At 45.0% G+C, this 15763-nt stretch overlaps 1 protein-coding gene across 1 annotated transcript; it reads right to left on the bottom strand.

Moving 5' to 3' along the window:
- Positions 1 to 14510: 14510 nt before the first annotated feature.
- Positions 14511 to 15365, bottom strand: LOC138293892 (CMRF35-like molecule 3). Its single transcript, XM_069233183.1, has one exon. It carries the CDS (start codon positions 15363 to 15365, stop codon positions 14511 to 14513), a length of 855 nt encoding a protein of 284 aa, XP_069089284.1.
- Positions 15366 to 15763: the final 398 nt, after the last annotated feature.

Genomic DNA, 15763 nt, shown 5'->3' with positions numbered 1-15763 from the left:
ATGGGACTCCCACTTCGACAATTGGGAATATTCAAGCATGTGAATCTATGAAAGATCCAAAACTGGAGAAACCGAATGCTCTACTATTCATCAGTTATTTTTCAGGAGCCTCTTGATTTTCTCTAAATATGTGTTGATTTTGGAAGTGAATGCTCATATTTATAATAGGCTGCTCACTCCACAACCACTAATGCAAATTTACCTTACAAGTACATCTATTTGTGGATCTCCTTGTTGAATATTCATTACTGAATAGTGATTAGATCATTAAACCATCAAGCACCATTATATATGTAAGACATATTTTTAGAAAAACTTGACTATACTACATGTAAGCATTGTTCTAAAACGGATTCATGAGATCTGTTTATGTTGTAGGTATATACACCCATCAATTTCTGCACTTTGTTTTAAAGTTATGAATGCTATTCCATGAACGGTACTCTGATACAATTCCTGGGCCTGGTCCATGCTAAAACAACAACGTGTCATTCATGGGCAAGGTGGGTATGGTTTAGGTCTCTGTCCATTTTCTCATCTCAGATGAAACCATCAATAAAGGTGCTCATGTGTGGCAGTGGTGAAACTAGCAGGTATAAATAAATGGACACCGATTATTGTATTTGAGGTACTTAGGTTTCAGAGATGTAGCTCTAAGGAGCAACGTAGTGCTATAAAGTTCACTTTATAGGTGCAATAGTCATAAACACGGTTGAGTGATAATTGTGGCTTAGCTACAAGATGTCAAGCTGTGAAGGAACAGTAGAGCATTGCTGTATAGCCAGCTAGCAGGTTTGTTGGTGACTTTGAGGTGACTAGGACAGAGTGACAGGAGAAGCCTGTAGCAGACTGTGTGTGTGTACATGGTGTAGGTTGTGTGAAATTCTTGTTCAGTTCTCTATTTCTTGAAAAGACATGGCTTGAAGTAATAAGCTATTGAAATGTATCCTCTTTTCTTTCCAGTAAAAGCTTTGAAGATGAAGCATTACGTGTTGAATAGTATGTGGACTTGAAGGGGAAATGGTTTTGCTACTGTCTACATAACATCAGGCAAATTTTCTGGGATTCACTCAATAGTTATATTATCTCAAACTTTGCTTTTGAATACGTCAAGAGGTTTCTTGCACTGCACACTCACCTAAATCATAATTGAAACTATAAATGTCTGCAAGGTTTACTCAAGCGTTCACCATGCCTAGATCTTGGTGAGTAAAGGCCTGATTTTGTGTTTTATAGACAGATTCTCGTCACAATGGTGGGGAATGTCCCATTCATAATATTACAAGTACCAATGACTATAGTGCACTTATGGTGAATGAGACATCCACCACATTTGTTATGGATTACACTGTCTATCAAACTCAAAATAAGGTCCAAAAATAACTTGCTTTTCGGGTCTTTAGCTAATGTACTGAATGTGGTAGTCATCTACTGCCTTCTCTGTTGTATGCATGTGTGCGGTATTTGTATAGCGCAAACAAAACCAAAAGACTTCTGGGCGCCCTGCAGGATAAAGCAAAAGATGCAGTCAACAAGTGATTCAAAGGGTAGCTGGGCTCCTGAAGCAGAAATGTTACTGCATCTTGAAGTAGTGTTCTTTAACAAAACTTGTCCTGTGCAGTTTCCTTAACTGGAGCAGGGTTGGGCGACTCTGATGTTGTTCCTGATCCTGAAGCACAGATGGAGAACCCCTGATCCCTTGTTTTACTTTTTTACAATTCTTTGCCTTTGTTGTTATGGTGTTTTGGCTCTGGGTGTGCCGAGAGCCACCTAAGATAGTGAGCTTGTGAGCGAGATAATGCTGAGGTACTGGTTGTGATGGCTTTGTGAATGATGCAGCTGTTTTTGAAGATCAATTTACAACAAACAGTAGTCTCTGGGGGATAAATTCACAGTTATTTGCAACAACATCTGTGTGAGGATTTTGTATGAAAAGAATTATCACAAAATCTATAAGGGGAATGATAAACAGTACTGTAGGGGTTATTGTAAATTTATGGTCTAGTGACTGGTTTTGTCGCTTTAGGATGTTGCTGTAAATAACTGTGAAGTACTGTTTGTTTTAGATTAATGTTAAACTCCCAGACTCACTGAGGTTAGTGGGAGAACCCCCCTCCTTGCTGGTTTTGAGGATGGCTTGGACCAGCAGGTGGAGCCAATGGAAGGGAATGATGTGCAAAAGCTTCTAGGATGCCCTTAAGTGTAGTGACTGTTGAGTCTCGGTAGGCCATGGTGCAGGGAATTCCTTTCGTTCTGGAAAGAGGGTTTGAAAGTAATTCTGAAGTCGCTTTCTGGTAGTAACAGCTTCACTTTCTTTAGTATAGAGAGCTGGCACAGTTTTCCTCGGGGGAGAGGTTAGTGTCCTGGTTGAATCTAAGTGACCTGTCTTGGGTGAAATTTTGCTTTTGAATCCATCCAGATTAATGTAACTGAGTCACTTTCTGACTATGTGTTGCTTATTGTTTTTAGCAAATTACATAACATCTGTCTTGGTTGATTTGAGCTTCAGATATGTGCTGGACATACAGGTCTTGAAGAGGTGCAGGCAATGTTTGAGACATAGCATTTCTGGTGTGGAGGAAACTTTCAAGTAGAGGTATGTATCACTAGCATCTTCTGTGATTTGTATGTCAGCTGTCTCTGTGCTGAAGCATGACCTGAAGCCATATTGGTAGTTGTGAGGAGATTGTTAAGGTTGATGTAGTTTTAGAGTTAAGTGAAGAGTGATTTTTAAGCGATCTTACTGTAAAAAGGTAGGTCAGTGATGGGCCAGTAACTAGCAAGATAATCATGCTCTGGTGTGGGTTTCATGAGGCACGTGAGGATCTGACCTATCTTGAACGTTACTGGGAGAATGCATAGTGAGGCAGGCATTGAGAATGGCAAATATTAGTGGGAGAGCTTCTCCGGAAAGGGCTTTAAAATTACCAAGAAAGCACATTATCTTCATCCAAGTTGGCTCTGCAGAGTTCATTAAGTTGGTGAGATCTGCTAGAAGTATGGCTTTGAAGAGTGACCATTACATTGCGCTTTGCGAAGGGGTGAGTCTATGTGGGGAAGCAAGCTTAGTGTTCTCAGTGTGCTGTCAGGTCCTCTGTTTGTTCACTTTGGGAGAAGTGAATGGCATTACCCTCGTCTGGGGAGTGTGGGATAGAAGTGTCAGACAGGATGTTGGTGCAGGATCGGACTGTCTTAAAGAGTGTTTGCCTTCTGTTGATAGCTTCATTGGCAGTGTTGCAGGGAGTTTGATTCTCGAGTTATCGGTATGTTAGTAGTTTTCCATTTTCATTCTTGTCTATGGATAGAGTGTTTGCACTTGTGTGTTTTAGTTGGTGCATGTGTTTTCAAATGGTTATTTGAAAAGCAGTGAAGTTGTTTAGAAGGGTCTCTTCTTGATGCAGCCCTTCCAGCAGGTTTAGAATAGTGACAAAACAAGAGAGCATGGATCTGCCACATGGGGTTCCTTTAATTTTTTCCCGGGTTGTATTCATTGTTATTCGCACACAGCAAAATGACAAAAGTGTATCTGGAATGCTTTCATAGTATGTGAGCTGGTATTTTCTCACGTTAATTATTATTTTCAGAGCTCCAGTGACTGCACTGACAATTGCCATGGCACTAAACGCCAAATGTAATTAAGCTCTTTGAACCATCTTCGATCAGACAGCCTCAAGTAAAGATAACTATCTCCATATAGTTAGGGAAGCTCTTAAATCCTGACTTTTCCACATCAGTGGGCACATATTTAACATAGGGACATTCGCCTTTGCTTTCTGTAAGAAATGAGAGGGTTGTGCAGCTTCCGAACTAATCAGGAAGTGTTTACTAAATCGGTAAGTCAAGACCAACTCTCTTGTTTCGATCTTCTGTGGCTCCGTGTTTTTTTGTTGTTAATAGTGTGAAAAGGGTTCCAGTTCCTGCTAGTAAATCTTTCAGGCTACTAGAAAAGCGAACATGCTTTCGACTCAACTCATTGTTTACAAAGAGGGTTTTCCATGATAATTACCATAATATCTCACTCAAAAGGTTTAATCTTTGTGTCGCGTTTGGCTTTTCAAAACTAATTGAAATACTATTTGTTTAGATATTATAGAGCCTTAAGGTATGGTGGGCTGAGTGCCCCGGAATAGCAAATGATATTATGGCCAGCTAACTCAATTTGTGTTTGTTTTATCAGCTGCAGAAACATAAAAACCGGCCTCGAACTTGCCTGGATTCGAACTATTTACAGAAACATTACATGAATACTTTCCCCACTGTGTTATTTCTCCTACTCTCCCTAAAGCTTGAGCTGTTTCTCTAGTCACCCAATGAAAAACAGGGACATTTGTATAGTTTGCAAGCTCCCTCGTTAAAAGTGGACCATATGGTCACAAAGGGAAAAGGCAGAAAGCTGCAAGAGTGATCTGGAGAGGCACGGGGTGACTGAAAATGGATTGAAGAGGCCCGAGATGGCTTCAGGATTACACTGCCTGGGGAGTGTCCAGCGGAGAGCAGACACAGTCTAGTCTCTCCGCTGGAGAGATTCGCTGCGGTGCGGGCCGCGCTTCCCCTTATTGACAGAGCCGGCCGTGCCGATCTACTCAGGCCTGGTGTTCTTGACCAGGCCTGAGTAGGGATGTCGCGCCCCGTGTGCGCGGCATCCCGTGGTGTCGCGGCCGCGATCGCGGCCTGCACATCCCCTGAGAGGCCAAAAAAGAGACGGTCGGCTGGGGGGAGAGGACGCAGAGCTAGTGCTGCTGCTAGGAGCCATGGGGGGCCTAATAAGAGTCAGGTGGAGGGAGGCGGGCCTCCTGAAAAGGCTGCCGCAAGGGTAGTGTTGGAGCCTGCCACTGAAGGGCAAGGGCAGGCTCCCAATTTGGTTTCTGGCTTGGGGGCTGGCCCTACTGGCTCGGGCAGCCCCCCAAACATAGATAGTGGGGTAGTGCCAAGTGGCCCTGCACTGGGGGGGCCAAGTGGGGCTCCTGCCTCAAAGAAAGGGGCGGGCTGGGGCAGGCATGCCCCTAAGGCATCGCTAGACACTAGTGTGGGTGAGGTGCATTGGGAGGAGGGCCTAGGACATGTGGGGCCCCTGTCTGGATGTCCCAGAGAGAGATTCAGGTCCGGAAGCGACTCAAGATTGGTCCTCTTTGGACATTGAGGCCAGGATACGTGAACAACGGAAGGCAGTGGCAGAGACAGAGGAGAGGTTGGCCCAGCTGTGCAGGGACAGGAAAGCGGCTTTGGAGGGGGGCGGCAGCCAAAAAGGAAGGTGGGGAGTCAGAGGACTGCATCTGGCACATCACCACGGGATGGTTTAGGTAGTTGGGTATGGATCCAAAATGAGAGAGAGGGTATGCAAGGGGATCATCCGGCCGAGGGGTCAACCAGCGGGATGGACACGAGTGGCGCACACGGCCATGAGAGGAGCGGACAGTACAAGCCAGCAAAGTAGGCTGGCAGTAGGAAGATGACACCAACGGGGCACAACACGGCCTCCGGACGATGGTCTGAAGCACTAGAGGGGTCCTCCGCAGCCTTCTCTACACCGCAGGACCGTGCTGAAAGCAGAGGTGGTAGGCGCCACGCGGGACGGGAGCAAGACGAATGGAGTGAGGTAATGGACGAGAGAGGTGTGGAGGACAAGTGTGCTATGGACGAGGAGGTGGTTGTGGAATTGGATTACGAGGAGGAGTCGGATGAATGGGAAGAAGGGGAGATTCGCAAAGGGGGGATGAGCCAGGAGAAAGGGGGGAAAAAGGGAACAGGAGCGGAGCAACCCCCTCTTTCATTTCTGTTCTACAGTGGACAGCGGTGGATGGAGCGTCACAAGGGGTGGCGCTCAAGGATGAGCGAGGGCATCAGGTGCTGATGGCAGCACACAGGGCCGTGCCCCGAGTTCAAGGTAAGGGTGAATGGTGGTCGGTATGGGGTAGTGGTCATGGTACAGCTGTGTCAAAAACGCACAAGTCTATTGGGGTAGGTGATCATTCCATTCAGGAAGCGCCTGTGTCTAGTGCGACACAGGTAGGGGTAGGCTTGTGTTATTGCGGCAGGACGCTGCTGGTATTGGCGAAAGTGCGAGCACAACGACGCCGGAAAAAGATGGGGAAGACAAAGTGGGATATGGACATAAGAGGAGGCTTCCATACATGGGTTTGGCGATGCCGTTGGGTTCACATGCGGCAGACAAAATGAAGGCTCAGATTTGGCGGCATGAGTATGTCGATGTTTTTAAACTGTTGCATAGGGACATAAAAGCGAAGGAAGGTTCAAAAGAGGAGGAATGGGAGTTAGCTACCCGATCCCGGGTGCCAGTTACTATGGATAATTGGACTCCTGCTTTTCTAATATATGCTAGTATATATTGTGGGAAGTTTTCTGACAGGGCCATCGCGCTCTTCAAATGTAAGGAAATCATAAGAAAGGCACAAATGCATTTTGGGAGTTTTGCCTGGCTCAATTATGATGAGGAGGGTAAGTGTGAATCCGGACAAGCCTTGGGGGGATGTGGACTCCGAGCTTTGGATGCAATGGATGGCTTCCTCACATTCGGCGGCCTCCACTCATACTGCTAGTGGTCTCCCAGTGATCTATAAGCCTTTTCAGTACCGTCCCACCCCAGCCGGGGTGGGGATGGGACAGCGACCTCAGATTCCTACCTCAGGGGCATGTTAGAATTTCAATAAAGGTTTCTGCTCCAGACATCCATGCAAATTCAAACATGAGTGCTCTAAATGCGGGAGTAAGCACCCGGTCACACAATGTTTTTCCCTCAATAGCCCAGCTGAACAGAGGAGAGCGGCTAGCTGCAGAGGGATGCAAGGCGCTCCTGCGCCAAAGGGCGCCTACGCCAATTAAGCTGGCGGTATTGCGGCCATGGCTTCGCATTTACCCTGACAGGGACTTGGCGAACAAGCTGGAATGGGGTTTTCTGGAAGGGTTTCAGATAGGTTACCAAGGGCCGAGACACAGGAGCTGGGCAGGCAATTTGCGGTCTGCCAGGGATATGCCACAGGTGGTAGCGGATAAATTGGGAAAGGAAGTCGCTGAAGATAGAATTGCGGGCCCCTTTTTCAATTGGCCTATGTGTTGGTAAATGATTTTATTGCTCCTGAATATACACCGGTGGTTTATGCCTCCGTTGACGATGTCATCCGGCTTGTTCGGGGATGTGGAAAAGGGTCCCAGTTAGCAAAATGTGACATCAAAGCAGCTTTCAGGCCTTTGCCCATTCACCCAGAGGATTTCGGGTTGTTGGGTATGCAGATGGATGGGGCAATTTTTATGGACAGAGTCCTCCTGATGGGATGCGCCATTTCATGTGCACTTTTTGAGATGTTTAGCACCTTCATGTAGTGGGTTTTTGTGAAAGTGTGCGGACATCGGGAGGTGACTCATTATCTGGATGATTTTTTGTTCGTGGGGAAGGATGTCTCGAATGCTTGTGGATGGGCATTGGCATGCTTTGAGAGATAGGCAGGGGAAATGGGTGTTCCATTGGCCCCCGAGAAGAGTGAGGGGCCAAGTTGCGTATTGACTTTTTTGCAAATTGAGCTGGACACGGGGAGCCTCTTAGCTCGTTTGCCACTCAGGAAGGTTGCAGAGATTTTAGAATTGTTTAGTTAAGTGCAATCATTGCATAAGATTGAATTACGCAGTGCGCAGCAGTTGTTGGGCTACCTTAATTTTGCATGCAGGGTCGTAAAGGGGAGCAGGACTTTTTGCAGGCGCCTTGGCCTTGCCATGCCAGGCACTTCCCTTCCACATCACAGGATAAGAGTGTTGATGGGTTTATGGGAGGATGTCAGAGTGTGGGAAACTTTCTTGACTCAGTTTAATGGGGTCTTCATGATGTTTCGGGAGGAAGATACGATCCGGCAGGTACACATTTTTTTCGGCTACTGCGGGAACTACTGGTTTTGGTCTTTTTTGGGATGGAAGGTGGTGTGTGGAACAGTGGCTGGCACGTTGGTTGCAACAAGGTAGGAGTATTGCCTTTTTGGAGTTTTTTCCGCTGTTGGTGTCTTTGACGGTCTGGGGGAGGGGCGAACTGGCTAACAGGACGGTGGTGTTTCACGTGGACAATATGACAGTGTTGGAACTAGTGAACAGGCAGAGGGCAAAGGATGTGAGAGTGTTGCACCTCTTGAGATGCTTCATGCTCATATGTTTGTCACTTAATGTCGTATTTAAAGTTGTGCACATTCCGGGGGTAAATAATGCTATTGCAGATTCCTTGTCTCATTCACAGTGGCACCGTTTTCGCAGTTTGGCACCAGCAGCAGATCGGCACAAGACGGCGGTCCCGGCCGACATTTGGGAGTGGGGGCGTGAGGATAATTAAACTGGTAGAGATGTCGCTGGCAGAATCCACCCAAAAAAATTGCCGTCTGGCATGGTTGGAATTTCACAGCTTTGAAAATTTTGAAGGGAATTTTTGAGTGCAGAATGAGTCAGTGCTGCATTCTCGTACGCTGCGTTTTGTTTTGTTCTTAATCAGGAGAGGTTTGTCGCCCGCCACAATTGGGGGCAAGTTGGCAGGTGTTTCATTTTATGGAAAGTTGTTTTTTGGTTGGGACCCAGCTAAGGATGATATTCTAGGGAGAATGTTGAAAGGGTGGGGTAGGTCCAGGGGGACTGTAGGGAGGGAGGCAAGAGAACCCATCATGTTTGATTTATTGCTGCAGCTGTTGCATGTGTTGCCGGTTTGTTGTTCTGATGCACATGGGCTGGCGTTTTCGTCTGTGCGTGGTGTGGATGTTTTTTGGGGCTTTTCACATGTCGGAGCTTTTGGGAGTGGGGAAAGCAGTAGGAGTGAAAGCGGCTGATGTTTGTTTGAGCGGGGAACATATGGGCATATGGCTGTGGAAATCCAAAACTGACCAGATGAGACGGGGAAAGTGGGTTTGGTTGAAGAAAGAGGGGAATACACCCTCTTGTCCAGTGAGGAAGTGGCTTTCTTTCCAGACACAGATGCATATGGGCATAGATGGAGTGTTTAGGCATGCCAATGGTGAGAAGGTGACGGCTTTTCAATTGTTGGCGGTGTTGCGGACAGCGCTGCGACGTGTAGGAAGAAGGGCACAGTGCTATGGGACACATTATTTTCGAATAGGCGCAGCTACTGCGGCTGCACAGTTGGGTTGGGACTGGGCTCAGATCAAACGGATTGGCAGGTGGAGATCCAGCTGCTACGAGTGATATGTGTGGCCTTGAGTTGGTGGGGGAGGAAAACAAATGATGATTATTGCAAGTGTTTTGTTTGCAAATCCTGTTGACATTTATTCTACTTGCAGATTGCGTAGAGGGCCCCAGGAGTGGGAAAATGGTCACTTGGATGATGGGTCACTCATTTGTACATTGGGCAGCGAAGTATGCCAAGCGGCAGATCTATGGACGATCTTTGGGACTTCCGAGTTGCCGAAACAAAGTTGCATGGTGGGGAAAATGCGGAATGAGGTGGGGTAACCTGCTTCCTATTTGAACATCCATCATGCCAAACTGGGGTTGCCCAGATCTGCTGATATTGCACCTGGGGGAAAATAATCTGGTAAGGCTTTCTGGGCTCACCTTACTGCAACATATACAACGGGATCTGGAGTTGATTTGTCAGAAGATGCATGGTACTTGCGTAGTCTGCACGGAGTTTGTACCCAGAAGAAAGTGGAGAGGGGCGGTAAAGCATGGGGCTATTGAAAGGGTTTGGAGGAAGCTCAACAGGGCAATGAGGGTTTGTTTGCTGGACACATGGTATTAAAGTGTTGAAACATGAAGACATTGCAGAGGGGGAAGCAGGTCTGTTTCGGGCCGATGGTGTATATCTTTCAGAACTGGGTAATGCATACTATCTGATGGAGCTGCGCTTGATTGTGGGGGATTTGTTGGGTGAAAAGGTGTGGCTCAAAGAAGCGTTATGAGGTTGCAATGTTGCAGTTGGTTCGCTGGTGGGGCAGCAAAACACCTAACGGGTTTGTGCTGTGTGCCAGTAGATGGGGTAGGGTGGAGAGTCAGATGCGGGCCTGACCTCCCTTCCAGGGGGGAGAAAGAAGCAGGTGAAGGATGATAGCGTGGGGGATGCCCGAAGCAAGCAGGGTATGAAAGGAAAAGGGTAATGTGTAGGTGAATTGAAGTGGAAGATGAGTGAACGGAGGCATAGTGAAAGAATGAAGGGAATAGAGGAATGGAGAGAAGTTCAAAGGGTCTTTTTTTTTAAAGTTTAGAGTTTTGAAGTTCCGTATATTTAATGCTATGTATAACATGCACTCCTGTCCTAAATAAATGGCATTTTGCACTAAGCAAATCAGTGTGTCAGTGACTGTGTCCCAAAGTGTTCTGTTCTCACACATTTAATCGTAGCAGCCACGTGTTTCAAAGGAGATCTTTGGGCACCAGCACATTTTTATTTGCAAATTAAGCATTGACAAAAATTATCATTTCACTTATTCGGATAAAGTAGCCGCACAAGAAGTCAATGCGAACTTTGCATACATGAGAAAAATAACACTCCTGCCCAGAATCTCACATGCACTTAGATATTTTTTTTCAAATAGTCTGTTCTGTTTCATTTGAAGTTATCAAAAACCTTTTATTTGAACTGGTCTACAATGGCGTTTTTTTCCAGCATCTTATTTCCTGTGCAGTAAAAATATTCATTTACACCACGTGAATAGGGAGGCTGGCACAATCTTCCTCCTTGGTTGGCCGAGGCACAATAAAGTACAATCAAAATGTTAATGTCATCTGTTTGACTTTGTATTTTAAATTTCAAACAGCGTTGCGTTTCTGTAGCGAAATCATTTTTGAAAATAATACATTTTGAATTTTTTTTGTTTTTAATATTAAAGTCCTTCTCAGTATATAATGGGTGTTAAGTTATAGATTGTCATTCGTGGTTAGGTGCGTTACATGGACAAAAGATTTGCCTCTTTTTGCGGTTTTCTATTTAGTGCAATTAATTTTCTTTCTCAGTCAACCCTTTCCGTTTTCTGACATTTGGATTGGCTCTGGACAGCCTTGTATCACTCGTTCGCATCGCCCCCTAGCGGTACCTCTGCTTAATGCCCTATTTTGGGAATACGGTAGTCGGCATTAGAACACACTGTTTGTCTGCCGCATAAAATCCACTGCAGTCAGAAGGAGACACAGATGGCAAGCAGTAGGTACTGAACACAAATGGAGGTAATTAGCATGGGGCCTTGATTAAATGAAAACACTGTTGTGTCTGAAGCCGCACCGCTTCATTAAAGAACAACTGGAAGGCTGCATGAAATTTTTTAAAATATATGCGTCTATTAACTATTTTGTACCGGCGATATAATTAAAAGTAAGTTCTCATAAAACTAATTGGGTTGTGCAGTTTAAACAGATAGCGGAGCCCAGCTTCCTAGCAGAAAGATACAAGCATTTGTAATGCAACAGGTCTCGCATTTGCTCGAGTTAGAGCTGTTAGCGTTGTAAACTCCTAAATGGACTTTTCTTGCCACACAAATTACAAGGAAAAAAAACACAGCACGATCGCGCTATGTAAAATGCAGAGCAATTGCGCTGAAATTGAAAACGGAAAAAACAAGCATGATTGCACTATGTAAACCGCAGTTCGATAGCGCTGCGTGGAAAATAAAAGGATAAAGTAGTCCAGAAACCATGCTGAAAACATCGAGCCTCGAAGGGTTTCAGTAGTTTACTGTTGCTGTGTAGATGGGCTAAACACCGGAAAAGGCATGACGAATGCATGTCTTTCACAAATGAAAGCAAGCTGATTTTAAAAGGCAAGCCCACGAACCAATGAAAGTGACTGATGTAACATGGGCGTGGTTAAAAGCCCAAAGACAGATTACAGCATGGGTCGGATCGCTTTGCGCTCGCCCATAATAAAACATGCGTGTCTGGACCGTTGCTGACCACAAAGTATGAAGTAAGTAAATTGCTATAAGAATTTTTGCCTCTAGAACCACAGCCACATTTCAAACTACGTCCATTTGACGCAACTCTTGCTTTTAAGGCTTGTCTCATGCCTCACTAAAGGGATGTTAAACCCTCCAAAGTGCATGACGCAAATAAAATACTGACTACTGCGTTGCAGATCACAGGCACAATTCATAATACATTCATTATCCGCAACTCTTGCTTTTACGGATCAAGAGTCTGAATTTAAAACTAGTCGCAGTATATTTAAGGCGTGCTTAACCAGGCAGGAGCCTTTTGAAAGAGGTGTTGGATCAATAAAGGCCTGGTTAATGTTTTAATCACAATGGAGAATATTGTTCAATGCCTTTTCAAACGCCTGCATAAATGTCACAATCCTCCCTGCCAGGATGAGATGTTCTGCAGAGACAGGCGATTACTGCGGGTCTGCGGGTCTGCGGAAAGGTATGCCCAGTGCCTGGGAATGCGGTTTTAAAAGTATATGCCTTTCTTCCAACAAAGCAGGGCACATACAGACAATGTGCATAATTTTATTACTATAGGATTGACAGGTCTTGCATAGATTAACAACACTGTTCTTTCTTTTTGCAGGCATGCAGTCCACAGTCCACAGCCCTCTTAGCCTGTATCCAATAGGTTTTTGGAAGTTTAAGTTTGATAATTTTTGACATATATTCCTAGCACCAAAATGCATTTGGGTATACGAGTGCCTGCAAGGATTCTGCACATTACGACTTTCTGAATATCAATTTGTTGTAGCGCTTGGGTATGAGTGCGGCTCGTCAGGTCAGAATGTTGCTGTAGGTGGCATGCTAGCGCCTTAAGAAAAATCTGAACAAACGAACAGACATGGCAGGCAGACTCAGGCTCACTGGCATCCGTGTGCTCGCAGCGCCACTAGCAGAAGTCTACTTGATGGGATACATTGAAACAACTTAATAATGATAGTAATACATAATTGTTATCCATCTATTTAATCCCCAGACAGACTTAAAAATCGTTGAGGTAATATTTTTCGTGACGACATGATCTAGACGGATTGTGTTGAATAAGAATGCGATACAATTTTTTCACGGGGGCCAGACCTGTTTTTTCCTTTAGTCCACGTGTTGAAAAGGCAACATTTCAGAGGAAAGGTATCTACGCTCCTTCGCCCATTTACTATGGTTTTAAATTTAATATCATAGGACCTACACAAATTTTGGAGTTTCTAGTAGCAGGCAGGAAAATCAGAAATGCCCTCATGGTGCAAAACATCACACACCTCTGAGGATCCTGGGGAAATCTCATTCTGAGAAAGGAAAGAAAAGTAGCCTTTCTTTCACTTCTGACCGATCAGGGAGATCTATGGAGCAGTGTCGGTTTTTGAAAAAATATCCCACAATTCACAAATGATCTGCATTACTAAAAAATGTTCAACTCAAGGAAAATGAATGGAGTCTACTTTGCATTATTTTAGTCTTTGCTGCTTCTGCTTCTCCTCTAATTTAACTTTCTTGGGTGGTCCTAGCTCACCTTCCAGGTCACGAGTATAACATGGCAGAGGGGAGTATCACTTGGTAAAATTAGTTCGGTAAGAGAGAAAGGGCAGTGGTGAATTCAGCAAACCAAAGGCAAGGTTAAATATATAAGAACAGGAATTATTATGAAATGTTAAAACATGCAATATACTAAACAACATTTACTTTACATTTTAAAAAACAAAGTCAGACACTTTTAACAAAAACGTGTTGATAATAAAGATATGACATGCCATTAAAATGAGAGTCACATTCCACATTCTTGGTAGCAGTGCTATCCAAAGTACTATTTATCCATGTTCTTACCCTACAAATGCCCCACCAAGGCTATGGGATGGATGCTTTATATCTACAGTTTAAGCTTCAGTCATATGAGCTGTTAGTAGGATGCTAGTGTAGCATGCAGATTTCATATTACAAATACTTTTTACATGATTCTAAACATGTCTCCATTCTTGTACAGCCATCTTTTGATAATCAGACAAGATATTGGCCCTGTGGACCTCGAGGCATCACAGAACATGTTGATTTGGTGGCGAATATAGATGGCAAAGAGTCTGTTCTAATCATTGAAAGGCTTTCATTTGGTGCCATCAATGCAGAGTATCTGGTATAACTCGCACCACTGAACAGTTTCTTCAACTCTCCTAGCATGAAGATTGGCTACTGTCCTGCTTTAGAGTTGGTGGGAGGATTGAATACTGAATACAAGAACTGGATGTCCTCGTAGTGGTGTTAAGGGTTGCTGTAGCTGGGACGCATTCAATCATTGAGTACACTGGAGCCTGATTCACGATTATTGGAATATCCACCTTTGCACAGAATGAGTCTTCCAACATGTCCTGTAAATGTGCGTTAGCCATATTGATATTCACTTGCCTGTGAACAACCTTTCCTGCCGTAGAGACCGTCCTGTTTGAGTGCTCTGAATGTCCAGCAGGGCTGCTCTGGTTCTGTCCGTTTCTTGGTGCACAGATGACTGTCCTCTAATGCTGAGTTTGATGAGAACCTTGGCTGCTGAATATAGACTATGGACCTCCCCGTAGTAAGGCTTGGGGACTACAGAAGCTGAAAACCCTTTAGTTATTGAATAAACTGCAGTCCATCCTCAGCTGTCGCATGCTCTATTGAGTCATAGAGCGGGTTTTCAAACATGTCCTGCAGATGGATGTTAACCAAACCCATGCCCACATCCCTGTGTGATCCCTCCTCATCGAAGGAATTCTTTTTATTCCTTAATAATACCCAGGAAATCACAATTACTACTAAAAGCATCCCTAGCAGGGCAGGTGGTACCAGGGACAGGAGATAGATCTGAGCAGAAAGAGTACTTGCAATATCCTGGGTGTCACCAGCAGCAGTGGTGGTGGTGTCAGGAGTGGAGTCTTTCTCTTCAGGTGATGACTGTGAGCGAGCAGATGCTGTGACGGCGACAACAGTGGAGTTTATCTCTTTATGTACACTCCATGGGAGAACAGTTGCTGTGATAGGAGGCGAGGCAGACAATGATATTGGAGTAGCTATTTTTAAGTTTGATGAGCTGGTGGTTTGCTTAAAATTAGTACCAGTTGATAAAATTGTTACTTGAACAAAAGACATTTCATCCCGATCAAATCTCTCAGTCCCACACCAGTACGGTCCTGAGTCATCCTCCGTAGGAGCCCTCATGGTCACTGTGAATGTGTGAGTGCTGTGGTAGTCTTTAATTGATAAATGCTTCATTTTCACCTTTTCCTCTGAGCCTGTGGTCTGTACAAGAACCGAGCAGAAGTCTCGGTAATACCCTTTACACCAGTAATGACTGTTACCTCTCAGGTGTCCTGAGTATGTACAAAGTACAGTCAGCGACCGACCCGCAGCTCCAGACACCTCTTGATCTCTTGCAGCCCAATAGCCATATGGAAAGAAGAGCGTCATCCAGATGATCACAGTCTTCATTGTTCTCTTTTGGATCAACAGTGTGATCCCTTCCGCAGTTCTTTCCTGGGCAATCCGTTCTGTGGCAGTCTTCCTCTAGTAGATCAGGCATTAATATACATTTCAAAATCAATGCCCGCCTCATTTCTGCTGCAGTGTCACCTTCTGATCCTTGACTTCCCTTTCCTTGAAGCGCATGTTGTGTGAGCAGGGGCTGCTGGATCTTGTAAGCAAGCAACTGAAGCTCTGACCCTCTGTGACCAGGGGGGTGCTAAGGTCTTATTCTTTTAGGCAGCTCTTCACGTCCTCTCTTCTCCCCGTTTCAAGTGACGTTTACAATTGCAAGTAATGATCATTTTGGCAGGCTTTGCATTGAGCCTGCCCTTCACCGCTTCCTGTGTAAACTCACACCCTTCTTT

Source organism: Pleurodeles waltl, chromosome 4_2 (genome assembly GCF_031143425.1).
Source record: "Pleurodeles waltl isolate 20211129_DDA chromosome 4_2, aPleWal1.hap1.20221129, whole genome shotgun sequence".
Classification (NCBI taxonomy): Eukaryota; Metazoa; Chordata; class Amphibia; order Caudata; family Salamandridae; genus Pleurodeles; species Pleurodeles waltl.
This window is presented reverse-complemented; position numbering and strand designations above follow the sequence as displayed.